This window comes from Canis aureus, chromosome 37, assembly GCF_053574225.1.
Source record: "Canis aureus isolate CA01 chromosome 37, VMU_Caureus_v.1.0, whole genome shotgun sequence".
NCBI lineage: Eukaryota > Metazoa > Chordata > Mammalia > Carnivora > Canidae > Canis > Canis aureus.
The window spans coordinates 20,392,078-20,413,012 of record NC_135647.1 but is presented as its reverse complement, the minus strand read 5'-3'; the positions used below and the strand labels follow the sequence as shown (position 1 = coordinate 20,413,012).

Genomic DNA, 20,935 nt, shown 5'->3' with positions numbered 1-20,935 from the left:
ATTTTAAAATAATATTTATCTACTTAAATATCTATGTATCTAGTTGGAATGATGTACATCAAATATTAATAATGGTTATTTCCTGGTGGTACAATTTGGGGTTTTTTTGAAGAAAAGATTTTTAGAAGATTTTCATCTTTACATTTTTCTGAATTGTCTAAATTCTTTTTTAGAGAGCAGTATAATTTTTTTAAAGATTTTATTTATTTATTTGAGACAGAGGGAGAGCATGAGTAGGGTGAGGAGCAGATGGAGAAGAAGAAGCAAACTCCTCCCTGAGCAGGGAGCTGGATGGTCTCAATTCCAGAACCCAAGGATCCTGACCCGAGCCCAAGGCAACCACTTAACTGACTGAGCCATCCAGGTGCCCCAAGCATTATAAGTTTTTTAACCAAAAAATTTAAAAAGATCTTTCATAAGAAGAGACTGGAAGTAGATATGAAAGATGTTACTGTGTTCAATTCTTAAAATAGGATATACACATGATGTTTTTTTCTTTATAATTTTATACATGTTTATAAGTTTCCCAGGTATGTACCTTAGGAGAGAGAACAGTTAAAATATCTTCTGTGCTCAGTGGGGTGGTGCATCTCTGAATTCCAGACTGAAGCCCATGAGGAGTGATTATACTGGGTTTGTTCAGATATGGGGAAAGGTAGAGGCAATGCTCTTTGAGGCCAACAATTCAGGAATTGAGCCATCAGGGTCTGGAGACTGTGGGAAATCCATTCAGGAACTCGTGCTTTTTGAGTGAGAAGCCTTTTAAATGGGGTGGCTGCCAGAGGACTAGCCTGTGCTTGGTTCTGAAGTGGAACTGCCAGTACAGTAGCTCCTGTGATGTTAAGGCTGGGTTCTGGGGTCATACTGGGTAGACCTCCACCCCAGGATCAGAATAAGCCCTAGTTTCCTGTACAATTCAAAGGACAGGGAGGGCCTTAAAGCATAAACACTATTGGACTTCTCTCCAATTTTGGTCTTGGGGAATTGGACTGATTTTCACCTGATTTTGAAAAACAGCAAATAGTGACATTTCTTAATGCTCCAATTTCCTGAAACATATATATGTTTATGTTTTATATAATTACAGTGTTTTCATGCTTCTTTTTAAGTATGCAAAGGTATTTTTCTTATACTGTGTGCACATTGTATGCAGTTATGATGAAATAACTTTTCTTTGTCATAAAGAAAGCTATTATATTCTGTTAAATTTCACTGTTAAAAGTTATGTTCTCCTAAAGGCTAGGATTTCTGTAACTCTTGTAGAATACAGTTTTAATACCTAATCCTGTCTGTAACAGTTTCTTGAAGACCACTGGATATAAATTTTGGGTAACATGAATGAGCTTCCAAGATGGAGAGTTAAATTTGAGAAGGAAAATAATGACTCCTTGAGTAAAATTCTTTCCAGGTTTTATGAACCACAAGCCCCCAGCTACAATGTAGTGGTGATCAATCTTAGCTGTAGGTGGAAGTGGTATAGTGGAAGTCAAACTGTGCCTAAGACACTCTAGGGATTTGGGAAAGCAGCTCAGCAGTCACTGTGTTGGGGGTGGAGGAGGAGATGATTGAGTGGTGGTGGTGGTAGCTTCAGGCACCATCTAGCTTCAATGACAAAAGCTCTGCTTCTTTCTTTCTTTCTTTCTTTCTTTCTTTCTTTCTTTCTTTCTTTTTATTTCTTTCTCTCTTTCTTTCGGATTCAAGTGATACTTGCTTGAAAAAAGTGGTTCCAAAAAGTAAAATTTGAAAATTCATTGATCTAGGAATGTAGAGATCTGTTTCTTTTGTCTTCCCTATCATTTGTCAAGTTAGGTGGCAAGTATGAGGGAGAAGAGCAAATACATGAGAGAAAGAAATAAAGTAGCAAGAACCCTATTTCCTCCTTTGCTTGGATCCTCAACTTTGATCCCTTTGGAGCTTTTATAACACCTCTAATAGCTAGGATTTTGATCCAAAGAGTAAGAAAGCCATCTATTATCATCTTGGATTTTCACAGTGGTGGACTTAAGTTTTTTTTCTGACTTGGTGTTATTAGAAATGTCATTCTCTCTTCCTGGAATGCCCTTCCATACTCAAACCCTTTCTTTACTTGGTGCATGCCTACTAATTCTTTGCAACTCATCTGGCTTCATTCTAGAAATCTGTATCTATCACTTTGATTTGGTTGTCCTTTCTCTGTGCTCACATAGTATTCTTTGCTTCGTAATGCTCTCCTATTTATCATATTGCCTTGTGTCATTGGTTGATTATCTTGACTTTCATTGTAGAAAGGAAGATACAATGCTATTTGATTATGTATCCTCAGTACCAGCACAGGGTGAATAATCAATAAGTTCTGCTAAATGGGGACACCTGGATGGCTCAGTGGTTGAGCATCTGCCTTCAGCTCACGGTGTGATCCTGGGGTCCTGGAATTTAGTCCTGTAGTGGGCTCTCCAGAGGGAGTCTGCTTCTCCCTCTGGCTGTGTCTTGCCTTTCTCAGTGTCTCTCATGAATAAATAAATAAAATCTTTTAAAAAAAAAGTTCTGCTGAATGAATAAATATGGTGTCAGTGGAAAGTGTGTGCAAGTCACTTTTCAATATTTCTTAGATCAAGGCAAATGAGTTAATCAGAATGTAATAGATATTTTGTTGAAATGGAGGAGAATAACCAAACAACATAGTAAAAAGAAAAAAGTTGGAGGACTGCCTAATTTGAAGATTTACTGTAACACTACAATAATTGAGATAGTATGGTATATAAGGACAGACAAATAGACCAATGGAAGAATATTGTCTAGAAATGGATCCACATTTATAGAGTTATTTGATTTCCAACCATTACCAAAGCAGTTCAGTGGAGGAAAAGATAGCCTTTTTAACAAATGAAAGTCTGTGACAAATGAAAGTTTTCCCAACAGTCTTTTCAACAAATATTACTTGAATAAATAGATAAACCAGGAAAAAAAAAATAAACCTTGATCCCCTACCTCACACCACACAGAATGGCACTCAATATGGATCACAGACCTAAATGTAAAAGCTAAAATTGTTAAGCTCCCCCAAATCATAGGAGAATATCTTCATGACCTTATGGAAATAACATTATTTCCTAGGGTGGATTCTTTAAAAAAAGTTTAAAAATTGAATTTTATAAATTCTTAAAACTCCTGTTCCTTAAATATACTATTAAGAAAATTTATTGGCAAGTGATATTCCGGGGGAAAAAATATCTTCTATACACATCTGACGAAGGACATATATTCAGAGTATTTACAGAGCAGCTACAACTCAATAATAAAAAGACAAACCATCTAATAAGAAATTAGGCAAAGGGGCGTCTGTATGGCTCAGTGGTTGAGTGTTTGCCTTTAGCCCAGGGTGTGATCCTGGGGATCCTGGGATCGAGTCCTGCATCGGGCTCCCTGCAGGGAGCCTGCTTCTCCCTCTGCCTGTGTCTCTGCCTCTCTCTCTGGGTTTCTCATGAATAAATAAAGTCTTTAAAAAAAAAAAGAAATTGTGCAAAGACTTAAAAAGATATCACACTGAAAAAGACATATGAATGGCAATAAATGCATGTAAAGGTGCTTAATATCACTAGTCATCAGAGAAATAAAAATTAAAACCCCAAAGAGATACCACTATAAAACTGCTAGAATGGTTAAAATTAAGAAAGCTGAAACACCAAGAAAAGGTGAAGCTGGGGAAAAACTGGAGGTCTCACGTATTTCTGTCAGGAATGTAAGTGGTCCACTTTGGAGAACTGGCAGGTTCTTATAACATTAAACACGTATGGACCCCTATGACCTAAACATGCCACCTTGAGCTACTTGCCCCAGAGAAACAAAAACATATGTATAAGACTTGTACAAGAATGTTCATAGCAGCTTTATTCATAGTAGCTCCAAATTGGAAATATCTCAAATGGCCATCAACAGGTGAATGGATAGACAAATTATGATCTAGAATACAATGAAATGCCACTTAGTAATAAAAAGGAACACATGAAAGACACATGCAACAACTGATTGAGTAAAATAAGCCAGCTCCAAAAGGTACATACTGTATGAATCCATTTATGCGAAGTTTAAGAACAGGCAAATCTAATCTGTTGCAAGAAATCAGAATAGCAATTGCCTATGGGGTGTGGATTAACTAGAAGAAAGCACAAGGGAAATTTCTGGGCTGAAGATCATGTCTGTATTTTTGTGATAGTGATTACCTCAATCAAAACTCACTGAAATTTGCAGTTAATATCCATACATTTCACTAGATGTAAACTTTACCTCAGGAAAGAAAAAACCCATGGAATCAACCCTAACCTATATGGTAAAGCATAAAACCACTGTTATGCAAATGGCCTCTGGTATAGGTACTCCACACAAGCTCTGACAGGGGTGGGTAATTAGATTCATTTTTCATGAAAACCATTACAACTAGAGATTATTAACTTTGTTCCCTTAGTAACTGAGGATTCTTATTTGGCTAAAACATATTTTACTAATTGATAATCATGAGAGAAAGAACCAAACATAGAGAGAGCAAGAGAGGGAGAGAGGGAGAGAGAGAAAGAGAGGGAGAGAGACTGTGATTTTAAGCTATTTGAGTGTCTGCTTTTTTCATTGCTATACTACATGCTGTAGGGCTGGTACAGACAGGCGTCCAAAAATACCTAAATGAAAGTAATAGATGGACGAGAAGGGCAAAAAGGCAGGGTAGGAAAAGGAAAAGAAAGCTGTCAGGAGGAGGAGGGGAAGGAAAGAGTGTGGAGGGAACCCAAAGTGCATAACACTGTGTGGTGGATCCTGAAGACTTTGCTGCATTGTATCCATCAGCCCTGGGGGTGGCTGTCCCAGGAGACCAGGGCAGCCTGGATTGTACAGCTTTGTGGTAGTGGGGAGAGTGCTGAAAAGCATCCTCATGTTTCAGAAATAGCCTATGTGATTATAAAATAGGTGCAGCATTGAAACCTCATTCCAGGAAAGCAATTCAAGCAGAGCAGAATTTTAGATTGACTACGATTATCACATTCGAGAGATGGTTGGTAATAAACGTCTGTTTTTCTCCAAAAATATGGGAAGAACAGGCATAAGAAAAGCAACCTTAATAATTGAGAAATCAAGCTGTTTGCCCACAATTGGAAACTTCATTACCTTGCTGACTTTTACCATAAGAGAAAAAAAATGATGTCAGTTCATTGTCCTTTCCCCATGACCCCCAGGCCTCAAAGAGAAGGATTGAATCAGACAAGGCTTGTAAAAGGAGCTCATGTGATATGGAAAGAGGACAAATTCAGGGAAATATAACATTGTGTATGGGAATCTGAGGTCAAGCAACCTGACATCCATTTCCAGTTCTACCAGTGACCTTGGGCAAGTGATTTAACTTCCTGAGAGCCAATCTCTTCATTTGCATGTTATTTGTTTATGGAATAAATACATTTTCTCAGTAGTAACTCTGAAAGCATTGTTGCTGTGTAAGTTCTATTTACCCATCCACTTCCAATGTATTCATTAACTGTAAAAAAAAAAAAATCCTTCAAAAAGCAAAAAATGAAAATCCCTAGTGAATAAGATGACATTATGATAGTATGTTAAGTTTAAAATCAGAGTTTGATAGCCTCGGTCATTTCTGAACTGTAGAAATGCCTCTCATGCTTAGGAGGCATTTCTTGACTCCAATTTTAACTTGATTCCATTAACTTGACTCCGATTTTAAGGGTTTAATTTAGAATAGGTATTTTAGTATTTTATGCTGTTGGACTACAATAGCATTTTTCATTAATCCTAATCTGTAAATTCTCCAGAATTGCCACCATTGATCGAGGTGTGTCACCATGGAGAAGTTATAAAGAGTAGCAGAGGGTTCTTTTTCTGCTATCCTGGGCCTGAAGTATAGGGTAAAAAATTAAAATATGAAATCCAAACAAATTGTCAACCCAGAAACTCTGGATGAGAACTCAAATCCATTACGAAGCCTACCTCTGGCAATGGTCACCGCCTAGAAATTTTTAACTCCCAGGCTTCAGTAAAGTTAGTAATGCAGGTGTATGTGCCCTTGTCACTCTTCCAAAACATAAAAAGGAAGTGGTATCTTTACCTTTACAAAGGTGGCACCAAATCACATTCAGTGTGCTCTCCTGGATTGTCTGGTGGTAGTGATCAGAAGGGACTACAGACACCAATAGAAGTTCTGATTGACAATTATATAAATTATATAAATCTTTGACACAAGAATGGGGAAACAAATTATTATTACATAGTCATGCTTTTTTGATAGATGAAAAGTTTCCAAAATTAAGGTGCCTCTGGGGAAAGGTGAAAAAGCTCCTCAGTGGTGGCATGACTGGGGACAATGGCCATTAAGCACCTGGGTCCTTAGTACATGCGAATCAAGGCGTTTTTAGTTGCTATCAGCATAGGCTCAACTAGATGGTGCTTTTTAAACCTTTATTTTATTTCTTTAAAAATAAAACTGTTAGGGAATTATGCTGTGGTTGGTCTGTATAATTAGGGAATAGACTTTATCTTGTTATCTCTGACTTCAGAGTAGATTTGGGATGACAGAGGGTTAGAATGTCTAACCCAAGTGAATTTTTAAATGCAATCTGAGTAGTTGTACTAGTTGGTTGCTTGAAGAGGTTTGCTTGACTTGAAGCTTCCAGTAAGATGCCAAAGTCAGCAACTGGAGAAAAATGAAAACGTGGTTTTATAGTAAGCCTCTTTTGGAACTGCTTGGCAAGATATCACAGGAGTGATGTCAGTACTTTTTTTTTTTTTTTTTTTTAAGTATGGAAAGAAAAAAAAGCCTGTCCAAATACTAGGACAAAGAGAAGTGGAAGCAAAATGGGTAAGGTAAAAAATAGTTCTATTTTCAGTTTATCCATAGTCATGTATGTTGGGGGATCAGAAGCCCCGGAGTTCATCTTGTCTGCAAAGTCTGCAGTCATTCGTCTTGTATTGGGCCTTAAGAAACTCCAGGACCTAACTCTAGTTGTGGTCAGTTTGATTTACTAGCTGGAGTCCAAGATTTTTTAATAACACTAAAAAGTACACCAAACATCGATTGGCTAAAAAAACTTCAATCTTGAGTTAGTTCCCAAAAGGCACAGTCAGAACAAGGTATTAATGGGGATTAATGATGGCACTGTGGTTCGATATTAGCAAAAGACCAGGGTTAAAAATAAATGTGCATATCTCAAGGGAAGCAGGAAAGTCCAGGCTGGCAATAGTATAAAGACTGGAATTTTAAAATATGAAACTATATTGACATTGTTTCTCCTCTCTTTCCTTCCAAAATTTCTCAATAATGTTATATTATTAATATTAATGTTATTAATATTATTATTGAATTAAGCCCCTTGAGGGGCAAATTACCCCCAGCTACATTTTCCTGCAGTGTTTTTGGTGACTGGTTCTTGGGTATAATTTCCACCACAGAGAGGGGTTCCCATGAACAATAGCATAGTTCATTATTGCTATGGGCCCTTATCAGTCATTCTTCTACTTTTTGTCCAATATCCCAACACTTTAGGTCAGTGTTTAGTCCTGGGAAAACATGCAAAGCTCAAGAGATTTGGTTTCCCACACAACTCTATGCTTATTTCATCAGAATATGTCATGCTGTGTTGACATATTCTACTCATCAGCCTGTCTTTTCTATTAGACTATAAGCTCTTTAGACTATAAGCTCTACAAAGGTACCCAAATATCTAGACTGGTAGATTCTCAACAAATACCTGTTGAATGATGAGTTAATATTGAGTATTTTGCTACCATTGGCATCATCACATCAATTGCTACCACCATCACCACTATCACAATTATCCCTATGATTGTAATCATCACCAACACCATCACTGGCACCACTGCCAACCACCAATACCACCATCAAACCATATTTGATGATTCATCCTCTTTGGGAACTCTTTCCTCAGACACTCAATGTCTCTAACTATTTAGAATTCTCTGATTTAAGGACGCTTGGGTGACTCAATGGTTGAGCGTCTGCCTTTGACTCAAGAGTGTGATCCTGGAGCCCTGGGATTGAGTTCCATATCAGGCTACTTGCGTGGAGCCTGTTTCTCTGCTTTTTCTGTCTCTACCTCTCTCCCTCTGCCTCTTTCTCTGTATCTCTCATGAATAAATAAATAAAATCTTTAAAAAAAATAATTCTCTGATTTATACCTTTTATCACTTATTCCCTATTTCAAAATTCACCTATTCTGAATGCCATTCCCTTGGTTTTTTTTTTTTTTTCTCTAAAAGACAACTACTTAATTCGATGTAGTAATTGTATTATTAGTACTGATGTGTTGGTAGTGGCCTTCTAAGGTAATATGATCTGACAGTAAGAACACTATCTTTTCCAGATCAGTCATTTATTTGCTACGTGACCTCAAGTGACATCATTCTCAAGGGCTTCTTCACCTAGAAGACCCCTGGAGAGTCTTGGCAGATTTTATGTACTGGTTCTGTGTGCATTTCAACATAGACTTTCTGTTGATCAAGTCTCAACCCAAAGGAGGGAACCTGAACAGAGGTGAGATATTAAGGATTTCACAGAGAAAAAGCAGGTGGTACCCACAACAGTGACCACTGAAGCAGCAGTGTGTCTCCCTGGAGAACCTCTCTGCCCACTCTTGCTGCCAGATCCAATCAGTCACGGGACAGGTAACCACCCAGCAGTAATGTCAGACTATACTGTCATTGCCTTTCCCCTTTCCCAGGACTGTGTTGTTTTTGTCACAGATGGCATAGCACAACTGTTCAGATAGTCTGACAGAGGCTCCGAGTCCATGCTTGGTTTCTTCACAGTAATTCAGAGCCAGCAATGGAATGCTTTATTAATGCCCTGTGAACAAAATAAATTTTCAGACAGCACAAAGTTTCCTTCTACAATTTTCCTGGCACATTTCCTGGCAATTGTCCTGGTGGGGACTGTCATATCAGATATGAAGTAGAAAGAAAACAACAATCAAGCAATGTAATTTAAAGGAGAAGGTATAACTTTGGACAAGTTTCTTCTTTTTTCTAATTGCCTCTATTTAAAATTTTCCTCTCTAAAATCAGTCTGCAGTGTGGCTTTAGGAAAACGCACCACTCAGAATTCTGAAGAGCCTAAATAAAGGTTAGCTTATGTAAGGTTATAATATCTCAGACCCAATCCTCTGACAATGAGATTACAGGATTTTTAGACTTTCTTTCTCTTGGGAAAATCCAATAGCCCAAGGCTGTCCAGATTGTCATAAACTTTTCTGGTTTTCACATCAAAGTGAAGTAACAGCAACTCAAAATAAGAACAAAATAAGATACTGAATTTATAAAGAAAAAAAAACAGAAGAAAGAAGAACATTGGCTTGAAGAATAAAAGGATATATGTGCTACCACTGGGAATAACAAATGTGGTTTGAGCAGAGAGATAAAATTTTGTTTTAAAGATGAAGTCAGGCCTGGAGAGGTTGAGTGATTTGTCCTGAGTCACACAGTAAGTTAGTGGTAGAGTCAGAGCTGAGGGGTCTGATCTGACATGGGCCAGGGCTCTTCCCATATGATGCCCCCTCCACTTTTGCATCAGTAGAGGAATGAAAACCAGCAGGTTTTGGAAAAGGTAAGAAGACAAATCCTCTATGCAGGTGAGAAGAGAGGGTTATGTCCATTGCATAGCTAGGAAACTGAACCACAAAGGGGTTTAGTGTGTGGTCCTCACTGGGGGTGATTTTGATCTCCAGCGAACATTTGGAAATATCTGATGACATTCCTGGTTATCACAACTTGTGGGTAAAATGTACTACTGTCATCTCTAGGGTAGAAGCCAGGGATGCTGCTAAAATCCTCATGACAAAGAACTATTCAAGATCATCGACATTGGACAATACATATTTTTATCTGGGGATGTTTCACTTAACATCCAGATTTATATCACTATTATTATTAGAAAGTTTGCACACCAGAGTTACTGTCTATACTCATTTACTTTTGTGTACCCACCAACTTCCCTGCAAATTCCCTACCAATCTTCTGTGCTAGACTTTGTCGACCACAGTAGGCAAATTTGTCTTTGGGGCCTCAATCATCTGCTCTTGCCTCTTCCCTACTCTGACCTCTCCAGGCTGCTCATCCCCCCTCCTTTCTGGTGGCATTTGATCCCAGGAAATTGAACTGAAGTCAATGCATTACCCCTTCCAGAGAATTTGCATGTCACCCTGTACATCTGTTCTAGTATATGTATCCTGTGAAAGGAATTCCCAGCCTCAGTGACCAAGCTGGGGAGATACTTAAGAAGAATTCCTAAAACACCCTGCAGCAGTCTCTGTTCTTTCAGCCGACGAGGCCAGCCCCCTAAGAAACAATGCACAGGGTCCTCTGTGTCGGTATCAATGTTCTGTCCAGACTCATGCAACTTTAGAACATTTTGTTTCTGGGCTTTCTAAATACATCTTCTCATATTTTAAGGCAAAGTTTTGAGAAATTTGAGGGGGTCTTTGTTGTTTTTCTTTCAGTCTATGTTTAGCTTCACTCAGTAATTTCAGGATAGATATCCAGAATTTGTGAACAGAATTGCCCAAATGACCAGAAAACAGTTGCTTTTTTAAAAGTGTCATGTCTTTTATTGATTTTCAGAGGCTCAAAATTTAGTTTCTAAAATCATTACAACTGAATAGATTTTGAAAAGATTTATGAAGCTCTTCTAAGAATTAAGGGAGAAAATGGATATGAAAGGGTTTCAAAAACTATCAAACGTATATTTTGTGTACATAAACAATGGTGGAGGTGGAAACAGAAATATCACCCAAAACGCCCAGGGTGAGACAATCAACAGAACTAAAAGGCACGCTTCAGAACAGGGGAAGATATTGGCAAATGACATATCTGATAAAGGGCTAGTATCCAAAATCTATAAAGAATATCGAACTCAACACCCCCCCCCCAAAAAAACAATCTAATTAAGAAATGGGCAGAAGACATGAACAAACACTTTTCCCAAAGAAGACATCCAGATCGCCAACAGACAGGACAAGATGCTTGACGTAACTCAACATCAGGGAAATACAAACCAAAACTACAATATCAAACCAAACCATCCCTCCCCACCGACCACCCGCTATAGATTCTCTCTAGTTCTAAATATTGTATTTGAGTTGTGGATTTTCAAAATTAGAACTCCATAGGCCTTTTGTGATTAATAAGACTCAAAGCAATTTGCATTAGGATTGTGTGCTTAACACAAGTTTCCACCAATTCCACTTGGCCAGATGCCACCACGGAAAGTATTGGGTTAGCTGCTTGGTGTTTACTTCCCTCTTGCATTGGCTTGTGTTAGGCAGTGATTTTTAGATTAGTAAAAATATGCATAATGTGTGAGTAAGCTCAGGCTGGTGGCGTGTCATTTCAGAATGCTTACGAAGGCATTAGTTCATATTTAACCACTGAGAGCTTTGGCTTTCTTCTCACCGTAAACCTGCAACGGTAACTTCAAAGGAAAAGAAAAATGGGAATTTTGTCTGGAAGCAGCAATAGCAGTGATCAACTACAGATCTAATGTATATTGTAATAAATGGTTATTATAAAGAAATTCCTAACTTCTTTAGAATTCACCATCTTTTCGTTATAGAATGTGAACCAACAACAGAAAACAAAACTGTCTTACGAGATTGGCTTTGCCTTCTTTTTACACTCATGGTCTTTTAAATTTACATGAAGGTTAGGAACTAATAAAAAAAAAAGCCCTTCTTCTTATAAGCTAACCAGAAATTATGTTTCATATCGTTCTCATTCTAATATGTTTACATGAATTATATTGATTTTATTTGACTCAGACCAAACTCAAAGACAATTTTCTTCTAAAGAATTTGTTTTTTAGAAAACTTAAGGAAAATGATGATAGATTTTTATTTTTTTGCTCAGTCTTTGTATGAAATAGCACCTCTCTTAATGTTTCTTTAGGAATATTCTGCTTAAGAACCATATTTGGTATGCTCTAATGCACTAAAGGTAGGATCTATGTGCTGTGTTTGTCAGGACAGTCCAGGACCACACAGAACTTGGGCATCACATTTTTTTGGGGGGGCATCACATTTAATCCACTTTCCCACCTGACCCCCAACCTTCCCATTCTTGATAATTCTATCTCCTCTCCTGGAAGCTGTTCCATTGTAGGATCTCTGCATTCTTGAAGATGTTTCAAGATCTCCTACAAAGAGCAGCATGGGAAGCAGAAAATGTCTATATTTGGAGTCAGGAGACTTGGGTTCCAGGTGAGGCTTTGTCACTAACAAGGCTTTGTTGTCGCTTTGTTTCCTAACTTATGAAATGGCATGTGTAATGTCTGCCCTACTTATTTCACACAGTTAATATGAAGAATTAACTACAAACTATAAGCTAAGCTAACTTTCATAAACTGTAAAGCCCTATGGTGAGGTATCATTATAATAGAAGCTAAGATTTAGAGTCATTTACTTCTTTATTCTCTCTATGGGTGTGAAAATGGAGAAATGCTGTGTCTTGCACTTTTTTTTTCTTTTTTTGGAGTTCCTTGATGTTTGTTTGCTTGATGGATTATAGTCTTTGACATTTTGTCATGGTCACTCCTCAGTTCCTAAGCAAGAGACTTAAGAATAAGCGGCCTATAGTATCATGTCATCTATCACCAAATTTCTGAAGCCAAAGAAACATACAGTATGAGATAAGATTTTGTTTTATAGCACTTGACAAGTTCAGGGAATTCAAGACTCTTACAAATAAAAGTTTAAGCATAAGTCATCATTTCAATGACTCTTAATGAACTGACATATACACCGAGGCAAATAACATGTGTAATTAACATTAGTAATCAGTAGTTTCTTACCATTGCAGACCCAACACGGCTGACTTTGATGGGATTCCCTCTACCAGAAAGGTCCATTTGTGCTTTGTCCATCACATATAGGCAAGCATCAAGGATGCCATCCTCAAACTATTTGGGAAAAATTTAAAAATTCAATGAAAAAAAAAAAAAAGGAAACAACTTAATGTCCATCCACTTTGCAAGCCCGATATTCTCTGTCAAAAAACAAAATGAAAGCACAACCTAATGTTTAGAGATGTGTATTTCCCATAATCATCCGTAATATTTAATATGAAGTATTAAAGTAGAAGGAAGAAGACATCATCTTTTGTTTTTCAGTAAAATGAATAAAAATTTAAAAGCAATCTAGAAACAAACAGAATTACTGGAAAGCTGGTATACTCAAGGACCATGAGTACTTGAGGACCCTGAACAGGACCTGAAGTTCTTCAGAAAATTGTACAAGTTAATTTAGAAAATTTCTCTAATATGTGGGTTCTAGTGCCCAAAGCAAAGGAATAAACAATGTACCAAAGTGAGGCTAAAACCTTAAAACTTCAAAGGTTACTTGAATCCTTATGCTTCTCAAAAATAAATGACTCTCAGGTGTATCACAGGGAGGTACTCGAGGCCTGTATACCTTGCACAGAACATAGCAGGACACCTCATGTCACAAATGCCTTCCAAGTTTTCGTCTCTTTTAAAACAAGGTAGACTTCAGGGTCAAAGAGAGGGTAGGGAGGCCTAGAGAAAGATTATATTATCAAGGGAACAGCCTGGTAGTCAGTTCCATTGCAGGATCTCTCTGTTCTTAAAGATGTTTCAAGATGTCCTATGGAGAGCAGCATAGAAGGCTGTTCATAGTTCATTTTCCTTAGAAAGAACTACTGGCCCCATGCAACACAAGGACTTTTTTTTTTTTTTTTTTTTTTTTTTTTTTTTAAGGAATAAGGTCAAAGTAGTAATAAAATGGCAAAATGGGGAAATTTCACCCATACCGTACCTCAGTGTACAAGAGATTTCCCTGAATACAAACACCTTGCATATCCACCCAAATACTTGTGACAGAAACCATAGTCTTAATGGCTAATTACTGTATAGTTCTTTATTAAATCCAGTTAAGATACCAACTTTCTGGGAACCCTAAACTGATGGAATGGATACAGTAAAGTTAGGGCACGAGTTCTTCAGGTATATAAAGAACTCATTATTCTGGTTCTTATTAAGTACCATCTCTCAGTCTGGGACACGAAGCAGTGAATTGGAGAGGTAATGAAATAGTCACAGAACTGCTTGTTTCCCTGCATCATTGCTTGGCTGCTTGTTTGGACTGAAAGACTCAAATTAATGGACTCTGAATGACAATAGAGACTGATGGTGGCCATGTTCAAGGGTGTCTACCCAAAGGCTACTCAGCATGCTGGTTGAGGAGTACCCTGATTATGCTTAGGACTCTTTCCCACTCCTCCCTGTTACCCACCTTGGTGACTTTTTTCCTTATTACCCCTCTACATAATGTCACTTTGGGGACATAAATAGAATCACACCTAAACATTAGGAATTAGAGCACTAGACAATAGGCAATATTATAGACTTATGTCACTCAAGAAGTGAGGCCTTGTAACCAGGGAGCTTGGGGGATCCAAAAACAGGAGAAAAACACACAGATGATTAGTTTGGCAGGACATCAGAAATACAGGTGGACAAACCTGAGCATTGGGTATGCAATTCTCAGTAGTCTGGGTGAAGGAGTGGATCATAAAGTCAGGCAGACAAGGCAAGAAGTAGTAATGACATAGGTTCCAATGGCCAGGCTGGAGCAGGGGTAAGGGATGCAAGGAAAGCTTACACGGAAGTCAAAAGAAGCCACCAGAAACCAATAAAGTATCATGTGATTGATGAGGCCAGGTTCCATGAAATCTATGCTCCTGGATATCCTGAACAATGGTGCACAATTCCAATCACCTCTGCCAAAACTCTGAGAAATGACACACTCGTTTTTCTCATGTTGCTAATGAAAAGTCTTTGCTGAACCACAGGACATGCATTCTTATGGAAATATGGTAGAAATATCAGCCACTTGTTCCATTGTTAGAGATACCAAACTGAAATAGTTTGAATTATTGAATATCTTAAATGGAATGCCATTTGCTATTTTATATCCAGACAGTAATTTGAGATTGCAGTTGATAAAATGTCTCGAGGTGAAAGTCCAGTGGGCCCTCCTCTGATGAAATGGTGACTGTCTTTTCTAATTCTAATTTCTAATTTTCTACTATCTTATACTAACAAAAAAGGTGACTTTTTTGAGTTGAACACACACCTTGCAGTATCCTTTGCAGCATTATCAAACACTTTTCCTTATAAGAAAAGGAAAACTTCAGCCCATTCCATGTTGAAGAACAATGTCTGAGCTAATGAGATTTCTCTGTTCTGAACGCCAAGCATTTCTCACTAGAATGCCATGTTATCCGTAGAATCTCTGATCTCCGTAACATTGTAATACCCGAAGATATGTGCTTTCAGTGGATGAATTATGCAGTTGCCTTTCTAAGTCTCTACTCCTGGGCTGTCTGTCTTGGAGTCTCAGATCCTGAAAAGTAGGAAATTGCGCATGTCTGAGATCGACATGTGGCACCTTGTAGTGATACATGTGACAAAAAAAAAAAAAAATTAAGGAAAAATGTCCTTGACAATGACAAATTTTAAATGGCTTACCTGACCGTAGCTCCAGCTTCTACTCTTGATGTCATTGAAGTCTCCATAAAAAATAACCCCAATGTCATTCAGGACATACTCTTCTCTTTCTTTATCACCATCCAGGTACACAGCATCCTCTGTGTCAGAATTTAAACATAGTGACCATTACCAAACCAGGCCATTTTTAGATATTCGCAAGTTTGTTCTGGTCCTAAGCTGCATTTTAATCAATTAAATTTAAAAAAATGTCTTTTGTTTCACTAAAGAGAGCTCATTTCCTGATACGTAATTTCAGCAATGGTGAATCTAATCAGTAGCCAAGATCAGCATGTAAAGGATGACATTTGTTAACAAAATGCTGACAAACTCTGGCTCTTTAAGTTCCAAGTAGCACAATTAAATTGACATGTCTCATTAAACATTTTTAGGATTCTGGGACATTAGTAGTTTCAGAATCAGAAATCCATGATACAGATGAGAATCTGTATCACAGATCAAAAAATAATTTCCAAGCTATTAATGTTAATAGAAAACTAGCTAAACTGAAATTAGTTTTAAAACAAGTCTGAAATGTATTAGAAGAATGCACTATAGTCTGTCCTGCCTGGTGTGTGGTCCTTCACTGACAGGAGGAGGCAGGCTGGAGGTCATCTCCTACCAATGAACAGTCCTTGTGGATGTGCTGGTAAGTGTGTGTGTCTGACCAGCCTCTCGAGTCAGCTTCCTCCACCGCCAGGACTTTTCTTCCCTGTGGCTATAATCTCAGGAAGGCTATACTCCCCATCTTTCTTTTAGTAATTGGCCTGGTACTTATTCCCAGACCAGGTATGAAAGCAACAAAAGCATCACTAACAAACGCAGGACCATACAGGTATAAATCATACTCAGGTAAATTTGCATGTTTGGAATATGGATTCCATATTTGGAATGTTTGATTCTGTGTTTGATTCTGACTGGGTACATGGTTTATTATGTCCCTCTGGCTCCCTGTTACCCTTTCAGCGTTCTTCCCTCTTCATTCCATGATAAGACTTTTATCACTCTCTTTGGAGTAACTGTCACTCTTGGCTGCACATTAGAATCATCTGGGTAGATTTAAAAATTTCTAATTCCTCCTGGACTGAACTCTAGGTTGATTAAATCAGAATTTATGGGGGCTGGGGGCAATAGCCAGGCATCGAGTGTGTGTGGTGTGTGTGTATGTGTGTGTGTGTAAGTTTGCCTTCTAATTTTATTCGTTTGTTTCAACCTCTCCAGTGATTCTCATATGCAACCAAAACTGGGAACAAGTGCTCTAGCCCTTTGCTATTCAAAGAATCATTGAAAGACCAGTGGCATCAGCATCACCTGGGAGTTACTGAGAAATGCAGAGTCCCAGGCCTCAGCTCAAAACCTACTAAATCAGACTCTGCAGTTAACAAGATCTGCAGGGGATTTATGCACACATTAAGGTTTGCAAAGCAGTGCTCTGTCCAACTAGCTTAGATCCTTATTCTGGGCTCTATCTTATATAGTCCAGAAATCCTTCGGAGAGTCTTTGCTCTTAACTCCTCACCAGTACTTTTGTTATATCTTCCTCTTTCTGTTCTCTACCTCTTGCCTTACTATTTACCTGGTTTTATGTAACTGTAAACACACACACACACATTTACGTAGGTACTAATATCTAATAATTGCACACTTGATATGTGTGCAATTTCACAATCAAAATAATAAACATATCCATTACTGCAAAAATTTCCTTGAGTCTCTTTGTAATGCCTCTCTCTGGATTCTCTCTCTGACCTCCCACTCCTGCCAGGGAACCATTAATCTGCTTTCCGTCGCTGTAAATTCATTTGCATTTCCTAGAATTTTATGTAAAAAGAATCCTCCAGTGTGTCCTTTTTTTGGGAGTCTAGCTTCTTTCACTCAGGCCAGTTGTCTGAAATTCATTCATGTCACAGCAATAGCTCATTCATTCCAAAGCCATTTTATATTTCCAGGAAAATTAGAGTTAATGACAAATGTGCTGCCGGTTTCCCTCTGCCCTTGCAGATGTGAGCTCTGGTGCTTCATTCTGGCCTTTCAGGGTCTGGAGGGAGAATGCCACTGTTTCACCAGCAGTCTGTACCTGAGGACAGTATGGCCCCTACACTGAAGTGAGAGCTTCTTTTCCAAGTGAAACAAACCCAGAAGTGGAAACTGAGGTTGAGGTCAATACTTCTGAGTAGAAGCACAAAAGAACACTTTTAATAGAAAAATCACAGGAGAGTGTGTGTGAGGGGCATTGACCATTTATATGCATAGTCCTCCACCTGGAAAAAAGGCCACTTTTGTTTTTATCCTTTTATAATAGTGGCCTAACTGCTGTGACCATTGTAATAATAAACTTCTTAGTCAAGTAGGTTTCAGATGCCTGTTAGTGACCTAGAACTCTCCTCTTAAGATCAATGAGGTCTAGGAGTGCCATTTGGGAATGTGTTTTTAACATGTTTTCATTACAATATGAGAAGTTTATGGCCTTGTCCTATAAAATATTAGAAATTAGATTGTATTTTGAGCTGCTATAATTTAAATGATCGGTATAAAAATAGATTAATGGGTCAAAATAGAGAGCTTAGAAATAGATGTTATTGTTTGCATGTTTCTATGAAATTAATGTATGATAAAGAAAATACTGTAAATCAAAGAAGATGACTGGAGTGATTATTAAATTTAGTTGAGAAAATTGTGAAAAGTATATTTTTGTACATCAAAATAAGTGGCAAATTAATTTAAAATCTGAATTAAAAATGGAAAGTATAATAAATTTAAAGTAAAATTTAAAAATTAAATATTAAAAAATTAAATATTTGGTCTCTAGATGAAAAGATTGTATCTGAACAAAAATAATAGAAAAAATTTTTTAGAAATTTAAAATTTTTATGTATGTATGTATTTATTTATTTTAGAGAAAGAGAGAGAGGAGTGTGAGTGGAGGGAGGGTGGAGAGGGAGAGGGAGAGAGAGAATCTTAACCAGGCTCCATACCCAGCACAGAGACTAATGCGGGTCTCAATCCCACGACCCTGAGATCATGACCTGAAGTGAAATAAAGAACTGGGTGCCCAACTGACTGAACCACCCAGGTGACCCTGAATGATTTTTTGTAAAAATATAAATAGAGAACTTGAATTTCAGATATAATACAATTTAAAAGTGCATAACAAACAGATAAATATTAGCAACAACAGAAAATGTTAGCAAATTTTCTTTATATATAAAGAATTCCAATAAATTGATGAGAAAATCACAAAGTGCAATTAAAAAGTAAGCAAAAGGAAAACCAGTTCACAGAAGAGGAAACGCAAACAGAAAATAAATGTATAAAAGCAATTTTAACTGGGTAGTAACCCAAGAACTGCAAAGGTTTACAAATAAATTTTTATCCACAAGAATACAATTTCAATCTATTTTTATACTTTTACAGATAATATTTTTTTAACTTGACTTTAAAGTTTGGCTTTTTCTTTGAAGTTCTGACATTTAAAAAGTTTGCATCTAGGTGGAGGTCTTTTTTTCATTTGCCAGGTTTGATATACTCTGATCTTTACAGTTTGACAATGTGAGTCTTTCTTCAGCTCTGGGAATTTCTTTCTCTTTTATCTTTGACTATTTTCTTCTTTTTATTTTTCTGTATTTTCTTATAATAAAATGTCTTTTAGGCAGATGTTGAACTTTCCAGGTGTTCTCCATGCCTTTTCATCATACTTTACTCTCTCTCTCTCTCTCTCTCTCTCTCTCTCTATATATATATATATATATATATATATATATATATATATATATATAATTTAAGAGAGTATGATAAGGGGCATAGAATATGTATATATTTTATTCCAGATAATTATATAATATTAAAGGTGGGGAGCAAGAAGTAATACCATCAGCATCTCTAGAAGAATTGGGGAATTCCTGGAACAAAAAAATGGCCGAATTAAGTATGGTATATAATGAAGAGCTGCATAAGTCATTGAGAAAATCTCTATATATTGTTAGGGAAGGATATCCAGGATCTCTTGTTAGGTTAAAAAAGGTGCACAAAAATGTACATAGTTTATTACCTTTCATTTAAGAAAGGAAGGAGGTAAATAGGTAGGCATACATATTTACATACATACACGCATGTGCTTGTATTTTTAAATGTAGAAATAAGCCAAAAACTAACAAAATTATTATCCAAAGTGTAGGAGGGATTTTTGGGAGTTAGACTTTCTCTCTGAAGTATTTTTATTGTTTTGTAATTTGACTTTGAGGTTACATAAATGTTTTATAAAGTTATAAGACAAAACTAAATAGAAATCAAAGACAAAGCAATTTCTAAATAAATAAAGTCAAAATGAAACAAATGAACATGACTCTGTAAATAGATTAGTGGCTTAACCACAGAAAACCATTTCAAGTTACTTTAAAACAGAGTAATTCCACTGTATATCCCCAGTAGAATATAACATAAAGAAAAACTATAAAATAAACAAAATGAAAAAAAGAGTAAACTGTTTTAGTAAGCATATTTTTACTAATAATATTGATAATGATATTTTGAAATGGATATAATATAAGTAATCATATTAATGACATTAGAAATCAAGATTTGCAGGGTAAGAGAAAAATGCATAAGCAAAACCAAAGAAATAAAATTTGAAGCCTTATATTTTAACTTCAAGCCACTTATTACATAATATTCCTTTGCAAATCATTTTAGATTTAGTGCTATTTTTCCTCAATTGTTTTATTAATTTCTTTTTAATCCAGAGGGAAAGGCATTCTTTCATTTTTCTTTTTATAATGACTCGCAGGCAGGATATGATACTTAGTACTGCAGCTGCCAGAAATTGCTATTGTAACTCCTGCTGCTACAGAGTAAGAGCTGGACTGATTTTGAATAATAACGAAAGCATTAAAAAATCTGACTTCAAAGGAAGTTTTTCTTTTAAATCTTTGTAAAATGGGGGCATCTAGGAGACACAGTCAGTTAAGAGTCTGACCCTTGATTTCGGCTCAGGTCATGCTTTCAGGGTCGTGAGATCAAGTCCCATGTTGGGCTCTGCACTGGGTATGGAGCCTGCTTATGATTCTCTCCCTCTGCCCTGACCCTAAACAAACAAACAAACAAACAAACAAACAAACAAACAAACTCTTTGTAAAATGGCTATCGGACTGACTCATCCTTGGAAAGCATCGTACCTGAATGAAGTGCACATGGTTGCTGGTCTTCTCAGCCCCATACATTTCTGTAAGTTACCTGTGTTTCTGTGTTTCCTCTCCTAAACTTATATACATAGTCTTTTTCTGACTCAAAAGAAAGAAAAAAGTACTTAGGAAAAGAAAAGTGTATTGAATAAATAAATTTAACGCATAAAATTATTAAATACTTTTTAAATGGTGTAACCTAGTCATTTATAGCATGTCA

At 37.0% G+C, this 20,935-nt stretch overlaps 1 protein-coding gene across 2 annotated transcripts in view; it reads right to left on the bottom strand.

Moving 5' to 3' along the window:
* F13A1 (coagulation factor XIII A chain) overlaps window positions 1-20,935 on the bottom strand; it is a 168,058-nt gene that overhangs the window by 76,053 nt on the left and 71,070 nt on the right. For both annotated transcript variants that reach the window (XM_077886450.1, XM_077886451.1), the window contains exons 6-7: window positions 15,521-15,639; window positions 12,824-12,931 (exon numbers count right to left, since the gene is read on the bottom strand). In XM_077886450.1, the coding sequence (XP_077742576.1) occupies window positions 12,824-12,931; window positions 15,521-15,639 (227 nt within the window). The remainder of the gene's footprint in view (window positions 1-12,823; window positions 12,932-15,520; window positions 15,640-20,935) is intronic.